The 23,495-nt window shown below is 37.8% G+C and overlaps 1 protein-coding gene across 1 annotated transcript; it reads right to left on the bottom strand.

Annotated features, from left to right (window-relative positions):
* Positions 1-1,210: 1,210 nt before the first annotated feature.
* Positions 1,211-21,899, bottom strand: LOC114821321 (uncharacterized). The gene is made up of 5 exons (XM_070812732.1): positions 20,603-21,899; positions 20,263-20,458; positions 2,588-2,725; positions 2,419-2,502; positions 1,211-1,352 (listed from the first exon to the last, which is right to left on the bottom strand). Exons 1-5 carry the CDS (start codon positions 21,897-21,899, stop codon positions 1,211-1,213), a joined length of 1,857 nt encoding a protein of 618 aa, XP_070668833.1.
* Between the last annotated feature and the right edge of the window lie 1,596 nt (positions 21,900-23,495).

Raw genomic sequence — 23,495 nt, 5'->3', positions numbered from 1 at the left:
TAAGAAATTGAATATATTACACAGTACATTTTGTTATGTGTACATGGCTCATCACTAGTTGCACGGCGGATTCTGTCCCTTGACAACGCATACAAAGTGGACCATAACTACAAACGGGTCCAGAGATTTTGTTGTTGTTTAATTACAACTTGCATGGCGGTCTTTATTCCCAAAATTAAGTCAAAAAAATAAAATGGTCGTTGAACAGTCAAGGTCACGATTCTTTTTCCATGAAATTTCCCAAATTCACAACCATAAATAAACAAATAAATTATGGCACGACGGAGCAATAAATTGAAAATTATTTTCTTCCTCACGAAATCACGAGGTAGTTTGATGCAAGATAAATAAATTTGGTTTTCACACTTAATTTTCTTTTTATAATAATAGTTGAACGTTATGCAACGCAATCAAAATGAAAAAAGCGTTATAAGATTACAAAAGAAACTCAAAAATAGCATCTTATTAAGAAAATGGGCTGACGTAACACAACATGATACAAAAACAAAAGTTGGTCGAGAAGAGAACACCAATCGGTCGACTTTAAGTTTACGACATGTACTGTTTATCAACGTGTTAGACATAACAAATAAATTATAATTAACAAATGTTACAATTGATAATTGGGAGGTATAAATTATTAACAAATTATCGCTTACATTAGTAAACACAGTCAATCTATTTTATAATTATTTTTCATTCATGCCCTGTGTTCATGTGACATATATATGCAACTTGTACGAGTCACCTAATCACAAAATTCCTTATTATTCATTTGACCTACACATATATATTGTAGGGTTAATTTATAAATTATTTATCTTATTTAAAACGACCTGTTAGATGAAGAATTGAGTACCAAACATTTTCTTTGTATTGTCGAAGTTTTTTAAAATAAAAAAAATATAGTTCACACTATTTATTTACACAAGTAAAAATCATACGATTATGAAAATAACACTTATATATGTATATATCCATGATCGTAATTTTATTTTACGTATCACCGACAAGCAATTCACACTTTTCACATAATGAGATCCACACTCGTACGTACGCGACAGATTGACTGACCGTACGGTTCAAATTGAATTTTTGTTTTTCTTTGTTGAAGAAACAAATCCAAGGGTTGAACAAAAGTAGGCAAACGGACAATATCCAATTCTCCAGTGGGTCAATCATAAAATTTCCCAGAGGATGTATTGGGCATTTATGTAAATTCCTCTATGGACTGTCCCCACATTCCCCAGTTCCCGCCACAGCTGTCTTGGTAGTTGACTATTCTCACTGCTGACGTGTACTGCTTTATCTCCTTGGGAATTTGATCATCTCTTGAGCGCAAGCTCAGGAACCTGACCAACATACAAGAACTGTTAGATTTTGATCTAACGGCTATCCTGAATCTAATCTCAGGACAAGATCCAATTCCATCTACTTGCTGCATTGCATGGTTGCTGGTTTAATAGTTAATTAACATAATATATTAAACTTAATTAATTAAGGCTTAATGACGTTCTCAAACTATGTTTTTGCCACGCGTTTGGATAAAATATTACAATTTGCTCACACCCCAAAATGGTTGATTGATCGATTTATTCATCTCTTTTCATATTTTGTGGGATTTAGGCATCGACTATCGCTTTCAAAAAATTTCATTAAATAGATGTTTTCATTGTATTTCTGATGCGTTTTTGCTCTTTCATGATCGCTAGATTAGTTGAAAGAAGTGCTTAAAGATGATGCAGCACATTAATGAAAGGGTTTATGATCATTTTGATGATTAAATGTCATTCATGCATCTCATTAATCATCCCTATTGTAATCGCTAGTGCATTTATCTTAGATTCATGCATTACAATTGTGTAGTCATTATTTTGCATTTATGCAGCCACTAGCCATATAAGGGAGGCTTGTTCCCTTAACTTTTCTGTATTCCAATAATAAACTTACAGACTATCTAAAGTCTCTCATTGAAGAGTGCTAATTTCCTTGTGGATTCAAGGCTTCCTAGTAGAATACGAAGATATTCTTCTAGTTTCCGCTTCAGTTCTACATTAGTTGGTACCAGAGCCAAGTTTTTCCTTAGGCTGATGACCAATTCCCCTAATGGCAATGAACGTCAGGAAGAGGCTCTTACAAGAGCCAAATTTTTGGCGTACCAGAATCAAACCCAGCAGACGTTGCATGAAATCTAGACAGCTCTTACCAGGTTGATGGTGCAACCAAATGTTAACAATCAGGGTCCAAGACGAGAATGTGCTTTAAAGTACCAAGATCGACGTCAGGTAGCCAATGAAGATTTTAACGATGATGAAAAACATGCTGATGAGATATTCAGAGGGCTAGGATGAGATAATGGTCCTCCAAGACGACATGATCATGATGTAAACAGAGATTATCGTATGAAGATTGATTTACCAAGCTTCAATGGTCATCTTCATATCGAGGATTTCTTGGACTGGCTGAATGAAGTAGAGAGGTTCTTTGAATACATGGAGATTCCTGAAGAAAAAAAAGTCAAACTTGTTACCTACAAGCTGAAAAGTGGACCTTTTGCTTTGTGGGAGCAACTTCAGATATCACAAACTCGTCAAAGAAAGACCCATATGCATTCATGGATGAAGATGAAGCCGTTACTGAAGGCAAGGTTTTTACCTCCTGATTATGAACAAGTTCTTTTCCAACAATACCAAGAGTGCAAGCAGAGGAGTAGAACTGTCCAAGCCTATACAAAAGAGTTTTACAGATTAGCTTCACGCAATGATCTCATGGAAACTGAAGCGCAACAAACAACCATATACATTGGTGGATTGCGACTAGCCATTCAAGATAGGGTTTGTATGCAATCAGTATTCACCGTGGTGGAAGCTGTTAATTTAGCTACAAAGGTGGAAGCTCAAATGGACAGGTCGAAAAATCAAGCAAATCGAAGTTTTACTTTTGATTCGTTGTGATTTGTAGCAAGCAAAGGGAAACAAACTTTCTTATCACAGCCAACAATTGGAAATATTAGTAATGAAATTCGTGGCAACAATAGTTCTTCACAGAAACCAGAAACAACCAGAGGGCGTAAAGATGTTCCCCAAGATCTCTATGCAAAGCCTAGGGAAGATAAATGTTACAAGTGTGGGCAACATGGGCACTTGTCCAACAATTGTCCTAAAAGGAGAACGTTGAATTTGTTAGGAATAGAAGAGACAAGTGAAGAGCAACCAATTGAAGATTTGGAAGGTGCTGCACTCACTTATGAGGAAGATAAAGTTATTGGAGGAGATGATGGACAATCACTTGAGAGGTCTTTGGTTATCCAATGGCTGTTATTAGCACCAAAATGTGAAGAACCTCTTCAACATCATAACATTTTCAAAACTCGATGCACAGTAAATCAGAGGTTTGCGATCTGATCATTGATAATGGCAGTAATGAGAATGTTGTTTCCAAGAAAATTGTAGAAAAGCTGGGATTGAAAACAGAAAAGCATCATGCACCTTACAAACTTGGGTGGATCAGGAAATGTGTGGAATCAAAGGTGACTGAAACCTGCCCCATTACTTTTTCAATTGGAAACAAATATGTTGATAAAGTAATATGTGATGTGGTTGACATGGATGCATGCCACATGATCTTGGGGAGGCCATGGCAATATGATGTTGACGCAACTCACAAAGGGCAAGACAATGTGTATATTTTTGTCAAATGATGATGGAAAATTATTTTGGGGCCAATGAAAGAAACCGAGAAATCAAATCCATCTGGAAAGACAATATTTCTGGTGAACAATAATGAGAAATTTTGGCATACTGAAATGAAAATAGGTGGACAAGTTTATGCGTTTGTGGTACAGGAGAACAAATCTCACAATCTGCCTATTCCAAAAGCAATTCAACCTTTGCTTGCGGAGTTTGATGACATGAAATAGACTTTATTTCGGGAGCTAGTCTTCCTAACCTTCCTCATTACAGGATGAGTCCTAAAGAGAGCAAAATCCTACAAGACAAGGTCGAGGACTTGATGCAAAAGGGGTTTATAAGGGAAAGCATGAGCCCTTGTTCTGTCCCTGCACTTTTGGCACCTAAAGGCGATAGTCGAGCCATTAACAAAATCACAGTCAAGTATCGCTTCCCAATTCCAAGGTTAGACGATATGCTTGACAACTTGGCTTGAATTTGCTTCGAACAGTCTTGAATTTGCTTCGAAGGTTTAAGAATTGTAGTTGCCCTCCATTAATGAAGCTTTTGTTAGCACCATAAATTGGTTTTGTTTCACACTATCTTGATCAAGAGTGTGTGAAGCTTTTGAGAATTGTGGTTGAACTCCTTTGATGAAGCTTTTGTTGGCACCATAAATTGGTTTTGCTTCACATTGTCTTGATCAAGAGTGTGTGAAGCTTTTGAGAATTGTGGTTGCCCTCCATTAATGAAGCTCTTGTTGGCACCATAAATTAGTTTTGCTTCACACTGTCTTGATCATGAGTGTGTGAAACTTTTGAGAATTGTGGTTGAACTCCTTTGATTAAGCTCTTGTTGGCACCATAAATTGGTTTTGCTTCACACTGTCTTGATCAAGAGTGTGTGAAGCTTTTAAGAATTGTGGTTGAACTCCTTTGATGAAGCTCTTGTTGGCACCATAAATTGGTTTTGCTTCACACTGTCTTGATCAAGAGTGTGTGAAGCTTTTAAGAATTGTGGTTGAACTCTTTTGATGAAGCTCTTGTTGGCACCATAAATTGGTTTTGCTTCACACTGTCTTGATCAAGAGTGTGTGAAGCTTTTGAGAATTATGGTTACCCTCCATTGATGAAGCTCTTGTTGGCACCATAAATTGGTTTTGCTTCATACTGTCTTGATTAAGAGTGTGTGAAGCTTTTGAGAATTATGGTTGAACTCCTTTGATGAAGCTCTTGTTGGCACCATAAATTGGTTTTGCTTCACACTTTCTTGATCAAAAGTGTGTGAAGTTTTTTAGAATTGTGGTTGCCCTCCATTGATGAAGCTCTTGTTGGCACCATAAATTAGTTTTGCTTCACACTGTCTTGATCAAGAGTGTGTGAAGATTTTGAGAATTGTGATTGAACTCCTTTGATGAAGCTCTTGTTGGCACCATAAATTGGTTTTGCTTCACACTGTCTTGATCAAGAGTGTGTGAAGCTTTCTACGAGTTGTAGCGTTTGTATTGTTACAGAGGGGAAATGTTTGAAGCAGATGCAAGAGGGCTGAATAACTTGATCTTTGTATGCCATGCACTAAAGTTGTTATTGGCTTGCAATAAGACTTTGTTGGTGACTATAACTCTTGTTGGGCATAAGTGCTCCCCTAGTTGAGTTGTCAAGCTTGAGGGTTTTTGATTATTTGTGAATGCTAGGAGTTCACATGTACAAGTTGTACCACTCGTCTTCTGGTAGGTGGAATGAATAGTGAGTTGCTTTAATCACTTGGTTGGTGGTACGAATGTGAGTTCCTTCATCACCTTTCATTACCTAGTTGGTGGCACGAGGATGAGTTCCTTTTTCCCCTGGTTGGTGGCATGAATGGCAAGTTTCCAAATGATATTAGAGTACGGGTTGTACATTTCATCACCTGGTTGGTGGCATGAAGGAGAATACAGGTTGTACGTTTCATCACCTGGTTGGTGGCATAAAGATGAGTTCATTCTTCACCTGGTTGGTGGCATACGTGGCAAGTTGCCAAATGATATTAGAGTACGGGTTGTACATTTCATCACCTGATTGATGGCGTGAAGGAGACTATAGGTTGTACATTTCATCACCTGGTTGGTGACATGAAGATGAGTTCATTCTTTACCTGGTTGGTGGCATGAAGATGAGTTCCTTCTTCACCTGGTTGATGGCATGAGTGGCAAGTTGCCAAATGATATTAGAGTACGGGTTGTACATTTCATCACCTGGTTTGTGGCATGAAGATGAGTTCCTTCTTCATATTTCATCACCTGGTTGGTGAGAATAAGGGCAAGGTGTCGAGGCACATTGTAGCAAGTGTCGAAGACACAAAGTATGTTGAACCCTTTCGAAACACAGTTGGCTTATGTATGGATGTGTTGGAATGTATGAAGTTTATGTATGAATGTGTTGGAATGTATGATGTTTATGTATGAATATGTTGAAATGTATAATGTTTATGTTAATTGATATGAGTGATGCTTATGAATGTTTTGCTATGCATGAAGGGATCCATGCTTTTGATATGTGAACCATGTTGGTTGTAACACTTAGTATCACATACTTTGTGTCAAAGTACGCATGTTGAAGCTCTGAGTTGGAGTATAAGGGTAGGTCATCATAGACTAAGTGTTCCAGTGCTATGAACGCAAAAGACTTAGAAGAAGTTGTATGAATTCCCTATTCTTTAAATATTTGTCGAATGGCTTACGTGACAAAAGACCTCAAGCGGTTGAGAGTCAAAACATTTGTAATGTGTAAGCCTTCTTATAATAGCATTTTCTTCAGTACCTAGTCCTTCACTTTGAAAGAGTGAGGCTTGGCCCCATAGTCATAATAGTCAATGGTACATTCACCCCTGGTTGTCCTGATACGAACTTTTATCCCTCTTGTTGTAATAGGCTTGCTAAGAGTAAAAATCCTTCATCTTACCAAGAGACAGATACGTTTGGTGACTTAGCGAGTAGCTACATGAGGCAGGAAATGATGCAATGGGTGTCTGAATGGCCAATATCTCCTCACTTGGTAGAACTTGACTTCCACTTCCCATTTGTTGATAAGGGTTAACCATATGGGGGTTCCCTTGGTATGTCCTTGCTTTGGCGAAAGCGTGGTTGTAAGCCTGTGCCATCACCTCAGACTAAGTCTTCCAAGTGTTGGCATTGATCATGTACTTGAAGAAACAATCACGTAGGCCTGCTGTGAAGGCCTTGAGGTCGGTCTTGTCATCTACCTCAGCACAACGAGAATACTCATGGCTGAAGCGACCGACATACTCTCATAGTGACTCGTCCGGCTTCTGGCGAATAATGTACAAGTTATCTGCAGAATGCAAGTGATCAATCTGGAAGATGTGTTGAGAGAGAAATAGTTTCCTCAATCCCTCAAATGAGTCTACTGTCTCAGGTGGAAGACGGCAATACCAGTTTAGAGCTCCGTCAGAGAGGGTAGAGGGGAAGAGAAGACATCGCTCTTCGTCGGTGTGCATCCGATATGCCATGGTGGACTCAAAAAGGTTAAAGTGTTCAATTGGGTCCTCCCTTCCAGTATAAAGTTGTAAACCAAGCTTTTGTTTTGTCTTCGCTTGAAGAGGGGTGTTGATGATCCTTCTTGTGAGATGGCCAAGCCTCGGTTGGTTCCAGTCAGGTATCTCAGCCTGATGTTTGGCCTTCAACTTATTTACTTCCTTAAGGAGCTGTAGAACAAGGGGGTCCTGAGTGGAGTCATGTACCACTGGAATTTTCTTTCGTAAGTCTCCATCGCCTCTTGGAAGTAGGAAAGTTTGAGTAAGGGCGTGTGGTTTTTTTTTGGACTCGCTGTACTGACTTCTAGGGCGAGTCTGTTGGAATACCTCAGAGTCCCCCGTACCTTCATGTTCCTCTAGGACCTGTTGTTCTTTCCCTAAATTAGCTGCTGGCCTGGATCGTGGGAGGGGACCGAGTCTTTCAGAAACCCTTGGGTCATTGATCTTCGAGCATATGTGGAAGGGATTCTCTCGACGTTGCTTTAGAAAGTCTCGGCAGTCGCGATAAATGGCTTTCGATCCTTCCAACCCTTTTGTAAGGAGGTGTCTTCATCTACTTCTTCTACTTCGAGTCGAAGCATCTGGGTTGAGAGAAGTCTCATGTTGATCAATGTTTTGATGATTAGCTCGCTCATCATCAGGGATACCCATGTCGAAAGGAGGTGACCCTCCGTATTGGGGGGTACCCAGATGATGGTTGATGTCCACAAGGGCAACGAGCTCGCGTGTTTGAGTACGCCTAGTTTCGTGGAGCGTCTCAAAGAGCTTCTTATACTGCTCTTAGAGGACCTCATTCTTCAAGTAGAGGAGTTATCATTAATTGTGAAGGGTTTACACAAGTACATAGGTTCAAGCTCTCATTTTGTGAGTATTAGTAAATGATTTAGTAGAAATGACATTTTGAAATATTGTGAGAGAATGATCTCTATTTATAGAAGAGAGTTTCTAGTTTCATTCTGACATTGACATGTGTCGAGTTATGATTGGCTTCTGATGTTGACACGTGTCGCGCTATGATTGGTTTCTGATGTCGACACGTGTTGAGCTATGATTGGCCTCCTGGTTGGAGGGAAACTCTTCTAGGTCCTTGACGGTATAACGTTGACCGGTGCTTAGTAGTTTCGGGATTGGTCAAGTATGGTACAAACATAGTGGATACCACCAAATCCGCATACGACCTGGCGATGAGTGGAAGATGGCTTTTAAGACAAAAGAATGGCTATATGAATGGCTAGTAATGCCGTTTGGGCTTTCCAATGCGCTAGGCACTTTTATGTGGCTAATGAATCAGGTATTCAAACTTTTTACTAGAAAGTTTGTTGTTGTATATTTTGATGATGTTCTAATATATAGCCAAGATGAAGATGAACACCTAGCACACTTAAAAAATGTGCTAATTGTTTTGCAAAAGAATAAATTGTATATTAACTTGAAGAAGTGTAGTTTTATGACCCATCGGCTAGTGTTTTTGGGATTTGTTATTAGTGGAGATGGAATACATGTTGATGAAGAAAAGGTCAGAGCAATTCGTGAGTGGCCAACTCATAAAACTGTGCGTGAAGTTCAAAGCTTTCATGGTTTGGCCACCTTTATCGGCGATTTATTAGAAACTTTAGTAGCATCATGGCTCCAATAACTAAATGTTTAAAGGAAGGAAAGTTTCATTGGGGCGAAGAAGCTGATCAAAGCTTTGCCTTAATAAAAGAAAAACTTTCAACAGCTCCAATTTTGGCATTACCAGATTTTGACAAGTTGTTCAAAGTGGAATGTAATGCTTCAATTGTTGGGATAGGACCTGTTATATCACAAGAGGGAAGACCAGTTGCATTATATAGTGAAAAGCTTAGTGAAGAACAAAAGAAATGGTCTACTTATGAGCTAGAATTTTATGATGTTGTTCGAGCTCTTAAAGTTTGGGAGAATTACCTAATTCAGAGGGAATTCATTCTTTATATCAATAACCAGGCCTTGAAGTTTATAAATAGCCAGAGTAAAATAAATCGCATGCATGGTAGCTGGATCACCTATATACAACAATTCACCTTTTCTTTAAAGCACAAGGCAAGAACACAGAACCGTGTTGCTGATGCTTTGAGCAAGAGATCATCATTACTTATGCATTCCTAGAGGGTCGCTAAGAGAGCATTTAATTCAAGAGCTTCATGGTGGTGGGCTGTCACGCCCCAACCCGCAAATAAAGACTATTCACGAGTTAGGGTGTGAGTCATATCTTAGCTATAGAAATAAATTCTACAACCAAGATATGGTGGAAAATAAAATAAAATTATAACAATTATACCATACATCAACAAAATTTTACATAAAAAATTAATGAATACGCAACGGAAATAGAATAGTACATAAATTAATTCACAAAAAAAAAACTACCAACAAAATAATAATTAAATTGTAACAATTCTTTCAAATGCATGAAATATATGCAAATGGAATGGATGAATGTACTCACTCCCTTCTAATCCCGTCAACACATACATAAGGCACCCAAGCCTGCACGTCCCATACCATGCTTATACCACTTGGCTCCGAGTACGTTAGAATATGAGTTAACTCCCATTCATCCCTTAAACCTAATTTTTGTAATTAAATTCTCAGTTTCCACTTTATTAAACAGCCACTTCACCCGACGCCCAAATGTATATTCAAGCCCTGCACCTTACGCCTGACATATACAAGATTTCATTATTTTTAATAATCAACCAATTGTATACTCAAACCCTGCACCCTACACTTGACATATACACGATTCATTATTTTATATTCAAGGCAAACTTTAGCCCTTAAATATCCTCACAACTTAAACACTTGCCTGTAACTTCAACATAAATCAAATTGATTAGTAACAAGGGTAATATAATCATAATATTAACAAAATAATAATCTATAATTCATCATATAAAATGTTGCTCATGGACCACTCCATATATATTTGTTCATCGTCTCGTCCATCTTGGTCGGGCAACCTGTTTTTATTAGAAAAGAATAGGCATCCATGTTAAAGAAAATAATTGTTAGAGTGAATTATATGTTTCAAAGGCCACAAGGCATGAAATTATGTCTCTAGCTTTCCCTTTCCAAACATCATCTTTTATTTTTATTTTAGCCCACCACTTCTACTTCTTTAATATATAGCTGAAACTATCAGCTGTTCAAACTGGGATAGAAGTCAGCACATAGATTAGAGTGTCGTGGTTTTTGGATATGTTATAGAGGAGATGATAAGGAACAACTTTTGTGAAGGAAATGCTTCGATTCGAGTTACGAAAAATAGGGTTTTCGTGCTCATAACATGACTCTCCAGTTTTCTGCGGGATTAGAGATATGAGTTGGTATTTCAGACATATTGGACGATCACACCGTTGGATGTTTCGGACATTTTGATATATCACGGTAGAGAGACAGACGAACAACTCTCATGAAGGAAGTATTATAATATAATATATGGATGATGGTGTTTTGATCTGTTAAATAGGCTGGACGAATTTCTAGTTTTTTGGATATCTTTCTTTTTATAGATGAAAATGATAGTAGTTTTGATGGAGAGATTTGTTGGGTAAGGTCTCATGTGTTTTTCTGGGATTTGTCCCCCCCCCCCTCTTATTTTACAACATTCTCAAGGGAAGTAAATGGATATTTTTGATGGTTTAGTGGGAGTGCTCTCTTAACAATGATCTCAAAATGTAAATAACACAAGATTTAAGTGGTTCGCCAAATCGACTACATCCACTGGGGTTTTCTTTCATTGTATTTCACTATATCTGAGGGACTTACAAATACAATGAAAGATGGCTTAAGGCCTTAACAATATGTAAAACAAAAAGTAATTGGGTAATATGAAGGGGAGGATGAATTTTTATTGGAGTTGTTCTTTTTCTTTTCTTCTTCTTCTTCTTCTTCTCTCTTTTCTCCTTCTCTCTTCTCCATATCCTCCGTTGGTTCTTTGCTCCTTCCTTTATAGAGATTGCATGAAATCTTCCTCTCCAAAGAATCTCCACAAGTGTGCCAATAGAAAGAAAGCAAGTTTAATGCCAATCATTAAACATAAAATGTGTTCCAATAGAAACACACCAAATGTTAACCTAATCATCACCATGAAATGTGTTCCAATCACAAGGCAACAAATGTTGTCCTAATCCTTATCAATGAAATGTGTTCCAATGGAAAAACAACAAGTGATAGATTAATCATGAATTAATGAATATCATGCAAGGTGTTCCTTGCACCCAAAGGCCACTCCAAACAATTTGGGGAATGAATCCTCACCAATTATCAACCATGATATGTGGTTCAATAGCAAAACGACAAATGTGAAGTTAATCAATATCATGCAAGGTGAACAAACGCTCAAAAGCCACGTTCAAAGTCTAAGGGATATGCATCCCACCCGTTCTCACCTCATTTGAAAATTTGGAATGATAGATTGAAGCATTGAAGAGAGAATATAGACAATTAATTGAAATTCCCCTAGGCTAGAGAGTAAGCATTCTAAAACAACAACAACATATTGCCACATGCATGCCAATACATACACATAACTAGTCTATAGCACCTCTCCAATGTTTAGGGGTGAGTAATCTCTCTACATTAACTCAACTTGCCAACTCACTCCTACTTGGTAAAAATATCAAACCAAACTCAACACTTAGCCACACATATAAGCCAAAGGCTTCCCGCCTCCACACCCTAATTATTAGCTTCTATTAATAACCAACTTCCACCTTAACATATCTAGAGTGGTGACTAACCACTCCTCTTTATTCTCTAATGGTTGGCAAAACTCTACTTAGTCTTTATGAGAAAATAAAGCCAAACTCATGCACTTAGACACATGCACGTATGCTATATAGACTTCCACTCCACATTTAGAGTGGTGAGTAATCACCAAATCATTAACTCCTAATGTTACAAACTCTCCACCTCATCTTTGAGAGAAAATATCAAGATAAAATTACTCACTTAGTCCAACCTCAAACTCTCAGCCCTTTGTGAGGAAAATCAAACCAAACTCATTTAAATCTCCCCTCTCCAATTCAAACTAAAAATATCACTAATTACATATTAACATGAAATAGCTAGTTTTTGAAATAATTTGTATCAAAAAGGATTTTACATTGAAACTATTTTACATAATGAAAATAGGTTCTTGTAAAAATAAATCTAATAAAATCATTACGTAAAAATAATTACCCACACACACATATATAATCAATTTTTTTTTTAAATAAGGGGTATTACATGGGCTTGGTGGACATTTGGGAAGAGATAAGACAGTGGCACTTGTAGAAGAAAGATACTAGTGGCCACAGTTAAAGCGAGATGTTGGAAATTTTGTGAAAAGATGTCAAGTCTGTCAAGTAGCAAATGGACAATCTCAAAATACAGGTCTCTATATTCCATTGCCCATTGCAGAGGCTACATGGGAGGATTTGTCTATGGATTTCATTTTGGGATTACCTAGAACTCAAAGAGGTGCAGACTCAGTGTTTGTTGTAGTTGATCGATATTCAAAGATGGCTCATTTTGTTGCTTGTAAGAAAACTGCTGATGCTACCAATGTTGCCAATCTTTTCTTCAAGGAGATTGTTCGTCTGCATGGTGTTCCTAAATCCATCACTTCTGATCGGGATACTAAGTTTTTGTCCCATTTTTGGAGGACTTTATGGTGACGGTTTGATACTTCTCTCAATTTCAGCAGCACTAGTCATCCACAATCTGATGGACAAACAAAAGTTGTCAACCAAACTCTTGGAAATCTCATTCGTTGTACCTCCAGAGATAAGCCAAAACAATGGGACGTGGCATTAGCACAAGCTGAGTTTGCATATAATAGCATGGTTAATCGTTCCACCGGAAAGTGCCATCTAAAGTCTCTCATTGAAGAGTGTTAATTTCCTTGTGGATTCAAGGCTTCCTAGTAGAATACGAAGATATTCTTCTAGTTTCGACTTCCCTTCTAGTTGACTTCATTTGACTTTTGTTGTGTTTACGCTCTGTAGTAAACACAATTCTTACTTCTATGTCATATGTTCGTGAAATCACAAAGTGCCATTGTAAAAGCGCCAATAAGCATGATGTATACTGTTTTAATAAAATAGTTAATATATTCACAGTGGCATTACTTCATAAACGGTTTTTGGTATTTACTTTAGGTGAATGTACTATCCTTTTTTTCGACAAAAAAGAAAAGAAAAAAGATAGTACATTCTCACTGAAGTAATGCCAAAAACCATTTTTGAAGTGGTAGTTGTGCATAAACCTTATAGTGTACATAGTATTTATGCACTTTTCCCTTCTTTCTTTTTTCAAAAATTCCTGCGTATATGTAATGTTAGGCATGGTAGCTTATTGTTATACCTAATTAGTAATTATTGACTAATTATTTGTACATAGAAAACATTATCCCTAATTGTGCATAGGGGTATACTTGCATAACCTCACACGATAACACCTAAGGCCATCTCCAACCAATATGGCCAGAGGGTTGAAAATAGTCTCAAAATGACAAGAAAACCGTCTCCAACCGAGGGCCAGGCCAGAGGGCTCGTGGGCCCCACATAACCAAAAAGGAGAAAAGGGCTAACCGGCTGGCCCAAATGAGCCAGCCAGCTAGCCCTTGGCCGGGCCATAAAGCCATCTTTAACCGAAGGTTAGCCTCTGGCCCTCCAAGAAATTAATATTTTAATAAACAGTGCAAAACCATATTTCTTATCATCTCCAACCGAAGGCCAAAGGGCCATAGGGTAGTGTTATTTAATATTGTTTAATATTATTTAATGTTGTTTCATGTTACTTAATATTATGTAATGTTTAATGGTTTAGGAAGTTATAGGGGTAAAAAAGAATTTTTACAATTTTTAAAACATATTTTGTAAAAAAATTAAAAAAATACTATAAAAAATTAAAAATAACGGCTAACTGGCGTCAGCAGCTAGCTGTTGCAATTTGAATTTCAGCCCGGCCTGGGGTCGGCCAGTTGGCCTTTTGGCCCTTTTTTGTCCAGTGGGGCCTACGAGCCCTTTCGCCTGGCCTTTGATTGGAGACGATTTTTGGGCTATTTTCGGCCCTCTGGACCATTTGGTTGGAGATGGCCTAAATTTGAAACCAACGACTAGCTAATGTCAATTACCGTTGGATTTGAATTTTTTTTTTCGGTCAAAATTTAAAAAAAAATATTTATAGGCCGATAAAGGTATGATTAGTTCAATGTTGGGGTGTTCCTTTTATAAACTACTCAATTCTCTCCCACGACTGATGTGAGACTCCATATAAACTTGACAAAATATTATTATCATCCAAATTAATGCTATTAATTGGACACTTATACATGTAACCCTAAATATAAGCTTCCAATTAGAGATGGTAAATGTGCATTTATACATGTAACTATCTCAAACTAAGTTGTACTAGTAATTGGACACTTAAATTAAAAAAATTAATTTAACATACAACCGTTAATCGCCGCAAGTAGACATGAAAGCAACGCCAATTACTACGACGAAGTAAGTGTTTTCACAATTTATTTTAAATATTTAATTATATTACATTTAATTTGTTGTAATTGTAGTTTTTAAATTTAAGTTGTTGTAGTTTTAAAATTTAAATAATAAATTATGTTTAGCCCTATGGCCCTTTGACCCCTTGGTTGGAGATGGTTTTTTGTCACATGGCTATGTTTGGCATATGACCCTCTGCCCTCCCAGAAATTACTATTTTAATGAACAGTGCAGACCCATATTTCTTACCATCTCTAACCGAGGCCAAAGGGTCATAGGGCAAAACATAATTTATTATTTAAATTTAAAAACTACGACAACTTAAATTTAAAGTATATAATCATCATCATCTTCATCATCGCCATTGTATGAGTATAGTCGGAGGTAAACAACTGCCATTGGGCCATAATTCCCTTCTTTTTCCTATCAAAATAGGTCTTACTCATTGGAGTGTAATCCGAAGTGTTCATTTGCATATTCTTATCGTCCATCTCTTCTTGTATTTGTTTAGCCCGTTCTTCATGCCTACGGTTTCTTTCTTCCTCGGTAATGGCATTTTGCTCCGCCATGAATCACAAAGAGGTTGCCATTTCATGTTAAAAGGCGATATCATCCCTTGCCTTGCCCTTTTCCTTCAATTTTTGAGTTTTGTTTCGTCCCATAAATCTAGGTATGGAACCTTCACCCGAAGATAAATTTTCTACCCTTGTTTCTTGAATGGTAAGAAATCTATCTTTATCCTTATCTACAGCTGAGGATGCAGTTCCGAACACTGGCGTATGACCTACTCTATGTTGAGGTGGATCTTTAAAGAACACCCACCTTTTATAAATTTCTCAGTAACCATGATACTGAAAGGGTTTCGAGTTGCCCTCCATATACAATTCCTCCACTTGGTGTACCTAGAAAATATAATTACAAAAATTAAGGGAAATTAATTTATGAAATTAAATGTAATATAATTAAACATTTAAAATAAATTGTGAAAACACTTACTTCGTTGTAGTAATTGGCGCCGCCTTCATGTCTACTTGCTGTTGTTAACAGTGCTTGATGTCATTTATTCAAACTTGGATGAAGATGTTTCTTCCATCTTGAAGAACAACTCTCGTGGTTTCAGGTATTCAGTGGAGTGGTGCCTTCATAGAACTCCAAGTATTTTTTTGGACACACGAGTCCAAACACCTTTACTTGTTTGAGAAGTCCCCCTCACACTATCTTCCGAGACCCATTTATAAGCCTTGCAAAGAGCTTCATCTTCTTTTTGGGTCCAAGCCCTACCTTTCATTGCAGATATGACCATTTGAAAATTATTGAAAAAATTGAAGGAAAAATTATTGGAAGAGGTAAGAAAATAGAATGTGAAGAATTGAAATAGAATGAAGTGAGATAATATGGAATGGTGAAAATTATGTGAGAAATGATGTAGGAATGGCTTAGGTATTTATAGGAAAAAATTGAATCCAACGGTAACTGACGTCAGCTAGCCGTTGCTAGTTAGCGTCACACTGATGTCAACTACCTTTGGATTAAAAAAAATTGACCATTCTTAGGCCAGCTGGCTGGCTGGGTTGGACCAGCCGGTTGGCCTTCTTCTCCTTTTTTGGTTCGATGAGGCCCACGAGCTCTTTGGCCTGACCCTCGGTTGGAGATGGTTTTCATGCCATTTCAGACTATTTTCGGCCCTTTGGCCGGATCGGTTGAAGATGGCCTAAGGTCTTAGGATTCTAATGGCTCATTATTTGTTTGGAACCATTATTGGAATTCAAAAAATTTAATTGTTCCTTTCTAATAGTATTTTCCTCTTTACTTGTAAGTGAAAAGCCTTAAATTCAATTATTGCCAAAGATGAATTTGAATTACATTATTATAGCTAGCCTAGTATGAGGCGTAGGCTACTCCTCACTCCCCGTTAGGCCTCCTCTAACCCTGGGGGCTAAATGCCAAATTACCTCATTTATCCCCCTCCCCCAAACACCACCCAACCCATGCTAAAACATTAGGCTAAAAGTCAAATGCTAAACCTCGGCCAAATACCCCCCCTAAATTCTCCCTCCCCCCTCCAACGCGTGGACTCGCCTGCATTTGGGCCACTCACGGCCCGCCCACTCGCTGACGCGCCTCACGCGGCCCAGATTAATTCAGCTCCCAACAGCAGGGGGCCCACTGCCAGGGCCCTTGTCGGCCACTTCCCCGACCCAACAACTCTTTTTCGCATTGAACGACCACAATTTAAGGATCGTTGGTTGATCCGACGGTCCAGATTTAAAATCTATTTTTTTAAATATGTTATTTTAAAATACATTGAATCCAATGGTTGAGATCGAATATAATCAAATATAACGGTAAAAAAAAGATCTAATGGCCCATATTTAAATCCAATGGCTAAAATAATTAAAAAAAATATTTAACTCAAAATTCACCTAAAAACTCTATAAATACCTATGTATTTGTTCAAACATCCACACAAAACTCAATTTTCTCCTACAATTCTTCCAATTTATCTTTCTACCATTTCTTTCCATTTCCAAATTGTTCAACATGGCAAGATAACGTATTAGAGGTCGTAATTGGATCTGTGAGGAAGATGTTGCTTTATGCTTGGCATGGATTTCTGTTAGTGAAGATGGTGCAGTTGGCACAAATCATGACACAACTCGACCTAGATCGAGGCATGTTGGCCGTCACGTGAGGGTGACGTGGCCATGTACACAATGCGGAAGTAATAAAGATATAAGGAAAAACGAATAAATAAAAACCAACTAACTAGAGCACTAGATAAGGTAAAGAGCAAGTGAGACATTAAGTGTGAGTTCACTATCAAAGCATAAGTAGCTTAAGTGCAGTCTAGCAAGACGAATACTAATTATACAACACCAAAGATAATCCTACATTGGTGATAATCTGTCAGAGCTGCCGTGAATTCCTCGTAAGCCACCAACAATCACTCCTAACTAGAACCTGGAGGGGTGCAAAACAGAAAGTGTGAGTGGGAAAAAACAAAGCCTTTCAAAACCATTTCATTTAACAAAAGTTCTAACCCATCGCCGTAAAACGTGTATAATTTCCCAAAAAATAGAATGTATATAAATACATATCTCAAAATCATGCTTAGAAAATGATAATCATAAGTATGCCATGCCAAATATCTCAAAATAACAGAATAAGTAACTCAGGTGAAATAACATATTAGCCAGATCCACCTAAAGTGATTTGCACGGCTGAATCTATAGCTCAACAAGTATGCCTGCACACGAGTCGGAACCACCTAAAGTGCTTTGTATGACATGACTAGGTGTAAATAAATAAATACGCTCTAGTGTTACGATCACGTGAAGACTGTGCGAATAATCGCAGGTCATCTATGAGTTGGAACCACCTATAGTGGTCTGTACGATATGACTGTGCACCTAACTTAGATCCAAGGTGAACGTATGGTGCGGAAGGTGTACATCATGTGAAGGTCTGTGCCCTAGCCATGGGCGGAATCACTAACACCGAGGTGCAAGTTTATAAATTCTCAACACATCTCCCATCATCATCAAATCACATATAAATATAGTCTACAACTTACCTGGTACCTACCTGAGTGTCCACATCGTCAAATCACATTTATGCATGCTATACTAATTCATACATAGGCATGGCAATTCAAAACTTAATTTCATTTAAACACATTTTCTAGGAAAAATACCAAGTATATAAGTATATACTGAAAACCAAAAGCCCACTCATTGATATGTGGAAGGGTCGTAACCCCCGAGTCTTGCTTGACTGCGCTCGTCCTCAGGATAGGTATCACATATATGAGAAACAGCTATATAAATGTTATTTAAAGTACATACACAAATCTAGGAAATAACTTCTCATACATAGCTCAAATGGGGTATTTGAATATACCACCGAGACCTACTCAACCTCAGGAACACCCCCATATTTTTAGAAAAAATTTCGAGCACCCATGCGCCTTCACGCGACAGCTAAGTCACGGCCAGACGCGCAAGCACTTGCCTGGCACACTTACGGATTCCCTAACTGCGTTATGGAATATTTCGTTAAAAATCAATATATACCGTTAAATATACCTGACGCCGTTAGCATATTTCGTCAACTTTGACGGAATATTCTCCTCCTTCTTCCTTGGTTTGCCGGAGTCCGGCGCCGGCCATCGCTGCTATCGCCGAATTATGGAATAAATTTAGAACTTCATATCTCTTCCATTCTTCAGCCAAATTCAATGAAATTTGTACCAAAATGAAGTTTACAGCGAGTAGAACACATTCTTACCACTTTGGGGACCCAAATTCAACGGAAACTCGCCGAAAAAAACTCGAGGAAACTGGCCAAACTCTGTAACTATATAAACCCGAGTGTTCTTACGTAAAAAACACTCCAAAATTGATCCAACGTGCTAGAAACTAAGAATAATACCTTCTTAGGTCTTAAAACAACTTAAAACCTTCGCGATCACGTCAGAGGAAAAATTACCCCTCGCTGGAGTTCGGATATCTCGATTCCTATAGGTCATTTCCTCAATCAAAAGGTATGACTTTGCTCCTAAGCTTGTAAGGAGTTCAAAAATGTCCTATCTAGCTCGATCCGTGAGTGATTAAGCTAGTTTAGAGGTTGACCGTACGTATTGTATGAACAATGGAAGGAAATCAAGAGAGAGGGAGAGAGAGAGAATCAACGGGATTGGTTGGTGCGTGTGTGTGGTCTAGATTTGTCACCAAACAAAAACAAACAAAATCTTGAGTTCCAATTGGGTCCAAATCTTTAGGAAAGGAATTAATTGGTCAAAATATTAAGCTCAACACACAACGCAACTCAACGTCCAAGGGTAAATTAGTCAATTCACACATACGATAAAATATATTTCGGGACGGGCTGTCACAAATCAAAATAAAAAGGTTTTGTGGGATAAAATCATCGCAAAGTTTCAACAAAACTGCAACGGCGGCGAGGCGAGACGGTGGTGATATTTATGATCAGTGGAAGACTATTAACAAAGCATGCACTTTATGGAATGGAAGCTTGGAGAAAGTCGTGGTTGGCATGGCTTGTGGAAGGAGCGCCACAGAAGTTGTGAGTTTTTTTCTTGATATTTTATTTGTCATGTACATAATATTATTTTGCAATCTGCATTGGTATTGTGTCATCTGCATTGCCCTACTACCAATGGCGAAGCCAGGATTTCTCAGGGGGAGGGGCGAACTTAAAACAGTGCAAGGTTAAAAAAAAATAGAAACAACTAAATCTTTGTATATAATAATGTCTTCCATAATTAATCAATAAAAACAAATTACAATTGTTGTCGATGAGGTTTCATGTCATGAAAACGTCGCATAATAGGCTCATTATCAATAAAAGCAAATACATCTCTCTCAATGTAAACAATCATGCTATCACTCAACCATTGATCTCCCATTTTATTACGCAATGGTGTTTTCACAATCTTCATAGCAGAAAAAGCTCTCTCCACCAAAGCGGTTGCAACCGGTAACACCAAAGCCAATGTAAGAAGCTTATACACTAACATATAGCTTTCACACCTCCCAGTCTTCGCTAACTCTTTTGCAAGATCACTGATTCCTCTCAATGATGAAAACTCACTATGCATCTTCATATCTTGAATGTAATTGTCAAGTTGAATTGGAAGATTCATGAGGTCCATACGATCAAAATCTTGAGGATAAAGTTGGGCTAAACGAACAATTTTTTCTTTGTCAAAATATGCAAAATTATTCACTGGACTCAAACATGCCATACAAAGAAGCAACTCGGTGTTTACCTCATTGAAGCGATCATTCAATTCCTTTAGTTGCATATCAAGGACTTGAAAATAGAGGTCTACACGATAGTAATGGAAGTTTGTGATTTTTGGAGCTTTACGCCTTGATTTTCCAGGTACGAAATGCAAATCCTCCATGTTAGGAATGACAATATCATGCTCCTCACAAAACTTTTCTACATCAGGCAACAAGTCCCCAAAGTCATCATCTCTAAAGGATTGTAGTCTTTGCTTGCATACTTCCACTAACGTCATTGCATTCACAATATCTTGATCTTTCTTTTGCAATGCTTGCGATAACTCATTTGTAATTCCCAACATAAGTCTCATCAAGAAAAGGTGAAACACAAAATCAAAAGTTTGTATGTCTTTGAATAACCCAGTAGCTTCACCGAGATTATCTTGGTTGCGATCACTTTTAATCCATTCAACCACCTCCACCACGGCTTCAAACATAACAATAATACTAACTATAGTACCATAATGCGAGTTCCACCGTGTATCACATGGACACATGAGGCTACTTTCTTGATTTAACCCTTTACCCGTTTCAAGATTACCAAGATGAAGAGCTTTTTGAATTTGTTCTTGTTGTTTCTCTCTCAATGCATCACGACGCTTGCACGAAGATCCAATAAGATTCACCAATCTATTAGCATTGATGAAGAAATTGGCAACATCCTCATTTTCCTTTGCCACAAATACAAGAGCTAGTTGCAGTTGGTGTGCAAAACAATGAATATAAAATGCTTGAGGGTATTTGTTCAAAATCTTTGTTTTAAGACCATTTAACTCACCTCTCATATTACTAGCTCCATCATAGCCTTGTCCTCGTAACTTGGACACACTCAAATTTGTTGTAGCAAACAATCTCTCAATAGCCTCTTCAAGTGAGCTACTAGTTGTAGAGGAGACATGTTGAACACCCAAAAACTTTTCAATTGCTTCTCCTTTTTTGTTCACATAACGCAATACCACCGCCATTTGCTCTTTATTGGAAGCATCACGTGATCCATCAACCAAAAGAGAAAAAAATGTACCTTCCATATCTTTAGTGATTGCATTAATAGTTTCAATAGCACAAGCACGAACAAGATCCTTTTGAATATCGAAAGAAGTATACTTGAGATTCTTGGGACCATTCTCAAACACAACCTTTCTAACTTTCTCATTATGATCGGCAAGAAATTGCATAAGCTCTATATAATTACCCCTATTGCTCGATTTCAAAGATTCATCGTGCCCACGAAAAGCCAAACCTTGTCGCAACAACCATCTTGGGCAATCAAGTGCTCCACTCAGTAAAGTGTGATAATTAACGCGAGCTTCATCAGTTTGCTTGATCACAAATGTTTCAATGTGTTGTTTTTGTGTCATCAAGTCTTTAGCTTGTTGCATAGCCTTATTATGAAGACTTCCAACACCTCCCTCGTGGACTCAAAAATTTTTGGGTCCTTTCCTCCAATTTGTAAACCCTTTTGTAGTGAACACATCACTTCCACTACCACCCGCTTTATCAAAATCACATTTAAAAAGATAGCAATAACGGCAAAATGCAGCATCTTTTACTATACTATACTCCAACCACTTAAAATTATCAAACCAACTTGTAATAAAACATCGATTGTCGCTAGCTTTCCTTGGCATGATGTGAGACTTAGGTTGACAAGGTTCATTTTGAAGCTAGTATCTACGAATTGCTTCACGACAATTGAGTGGATAATCAAGCATTCGACGTCTCAGTCCAGGGTCTGCCGGAAGATTAGCTAATATTTCATCCAACTCAGTAATCTCATTTTGTTGTGCACTACTCGGAATACTAGAAGGTGGAGGAGGACTACCCGGAATATTTGAAGGAAGAGGAGGACTATCCGGAATATTTGGAGAAGGATTTAAGCATTATTTCTTATAATATCGTTCCATTACGTAACTGTATAACGAAAGAAAAACAAATATATCTTAGACTCTTAGTCCTAGAGTAGACTACGAATTTAATTAATCAGTACCAACAATCATATCATATGAATAATCAATTTTTATTCTATAGTAGAGTATGTAGACTACAAATGTAATCAATAAGTACCAACAATGCATTTGAATGAGGGTTTTAGTTAGTTGAATTGGGGTTCATTATGTTAATGTATATATAATGTATCAATCCTCTTTTATGTACTTCAAAAAAAAAATCAATAATCATAGTATTCATATGAATAATCTATAATCAATAACCATATAATGTATAACCTTGTAATCCTACATCAATTAAACAAAAATTTATATTCAATAATCAATTAGGGTTTGAAATAAATTAAAATTTTTACCTTAATTGGAATTTGGAGTGGCTGTGCAGTGTGCTTGCAGTTGTAGACTGATGTGTCTGGTCTATCTGCTACAGGACAGAAGGTTTTGTCGTGTGAGGGGGGGGGAAGGGGGAAAAGGTGGAGTGGGGGGACTGATGGGATGGGATTTGGGGAAAAAGGAGAAGGGTTTTTAATTTGGTTTAGGGTTTAGATGGGGATGGGGACCAATGGTCCCCCCGTTTATATATTTTTTTTATTTCATTCAACCAAAACGACGCAGTTTGCCAAAAAATTTAAATTTTTTTTTACCAGGCCCAAAACGACGTCGTTTTGGCCTGGATTTTAAAATTAAAAAAAAATACCTCCCTGTCGTCTTCCCCGAGCTACCTCTGTTTCTGGTTTCAGAACCTGGTGCTCCCCAGTTTCCGGCCAAACCAGGGGGGTTCAAGCGTTGCTCCTGCCTTTGTTTTCCGGCGAGTGGAGGGGCGAACGCCCCCCTTCGCTCCTACGTAGCTTCGCCTCTGCCTACTACTCCTTCTTCTATCATCCATTGATGAGATATTGAGGATTTTTAGGAAACAAAAACACTTTCAAAGTTGAAATATTGGTGAATATAGAGGATGATTGAAGGTTGAAAGATCGTATGATCAACTAATATTGAACTTGTGTTTATATAGAGGATGATTGATGAAAG

This window comes from Malus domestica, chromosome 15 (genome assembly GCF_042453785.1).
Source record: "Malus domestica chromosome 15, GDT2T_hap1".
Classification (NCBI taxonomy): Eukaryota; Viridiplantae; Streptophyta; class Magnoliopsida; order Rosales; family Rosaceae; genus Malus; species Malus domestica.
Note: the sequence above shows the minus strand (reverse complement) of the source record. Positions and strands in the feature narration are given on the sequence as shown.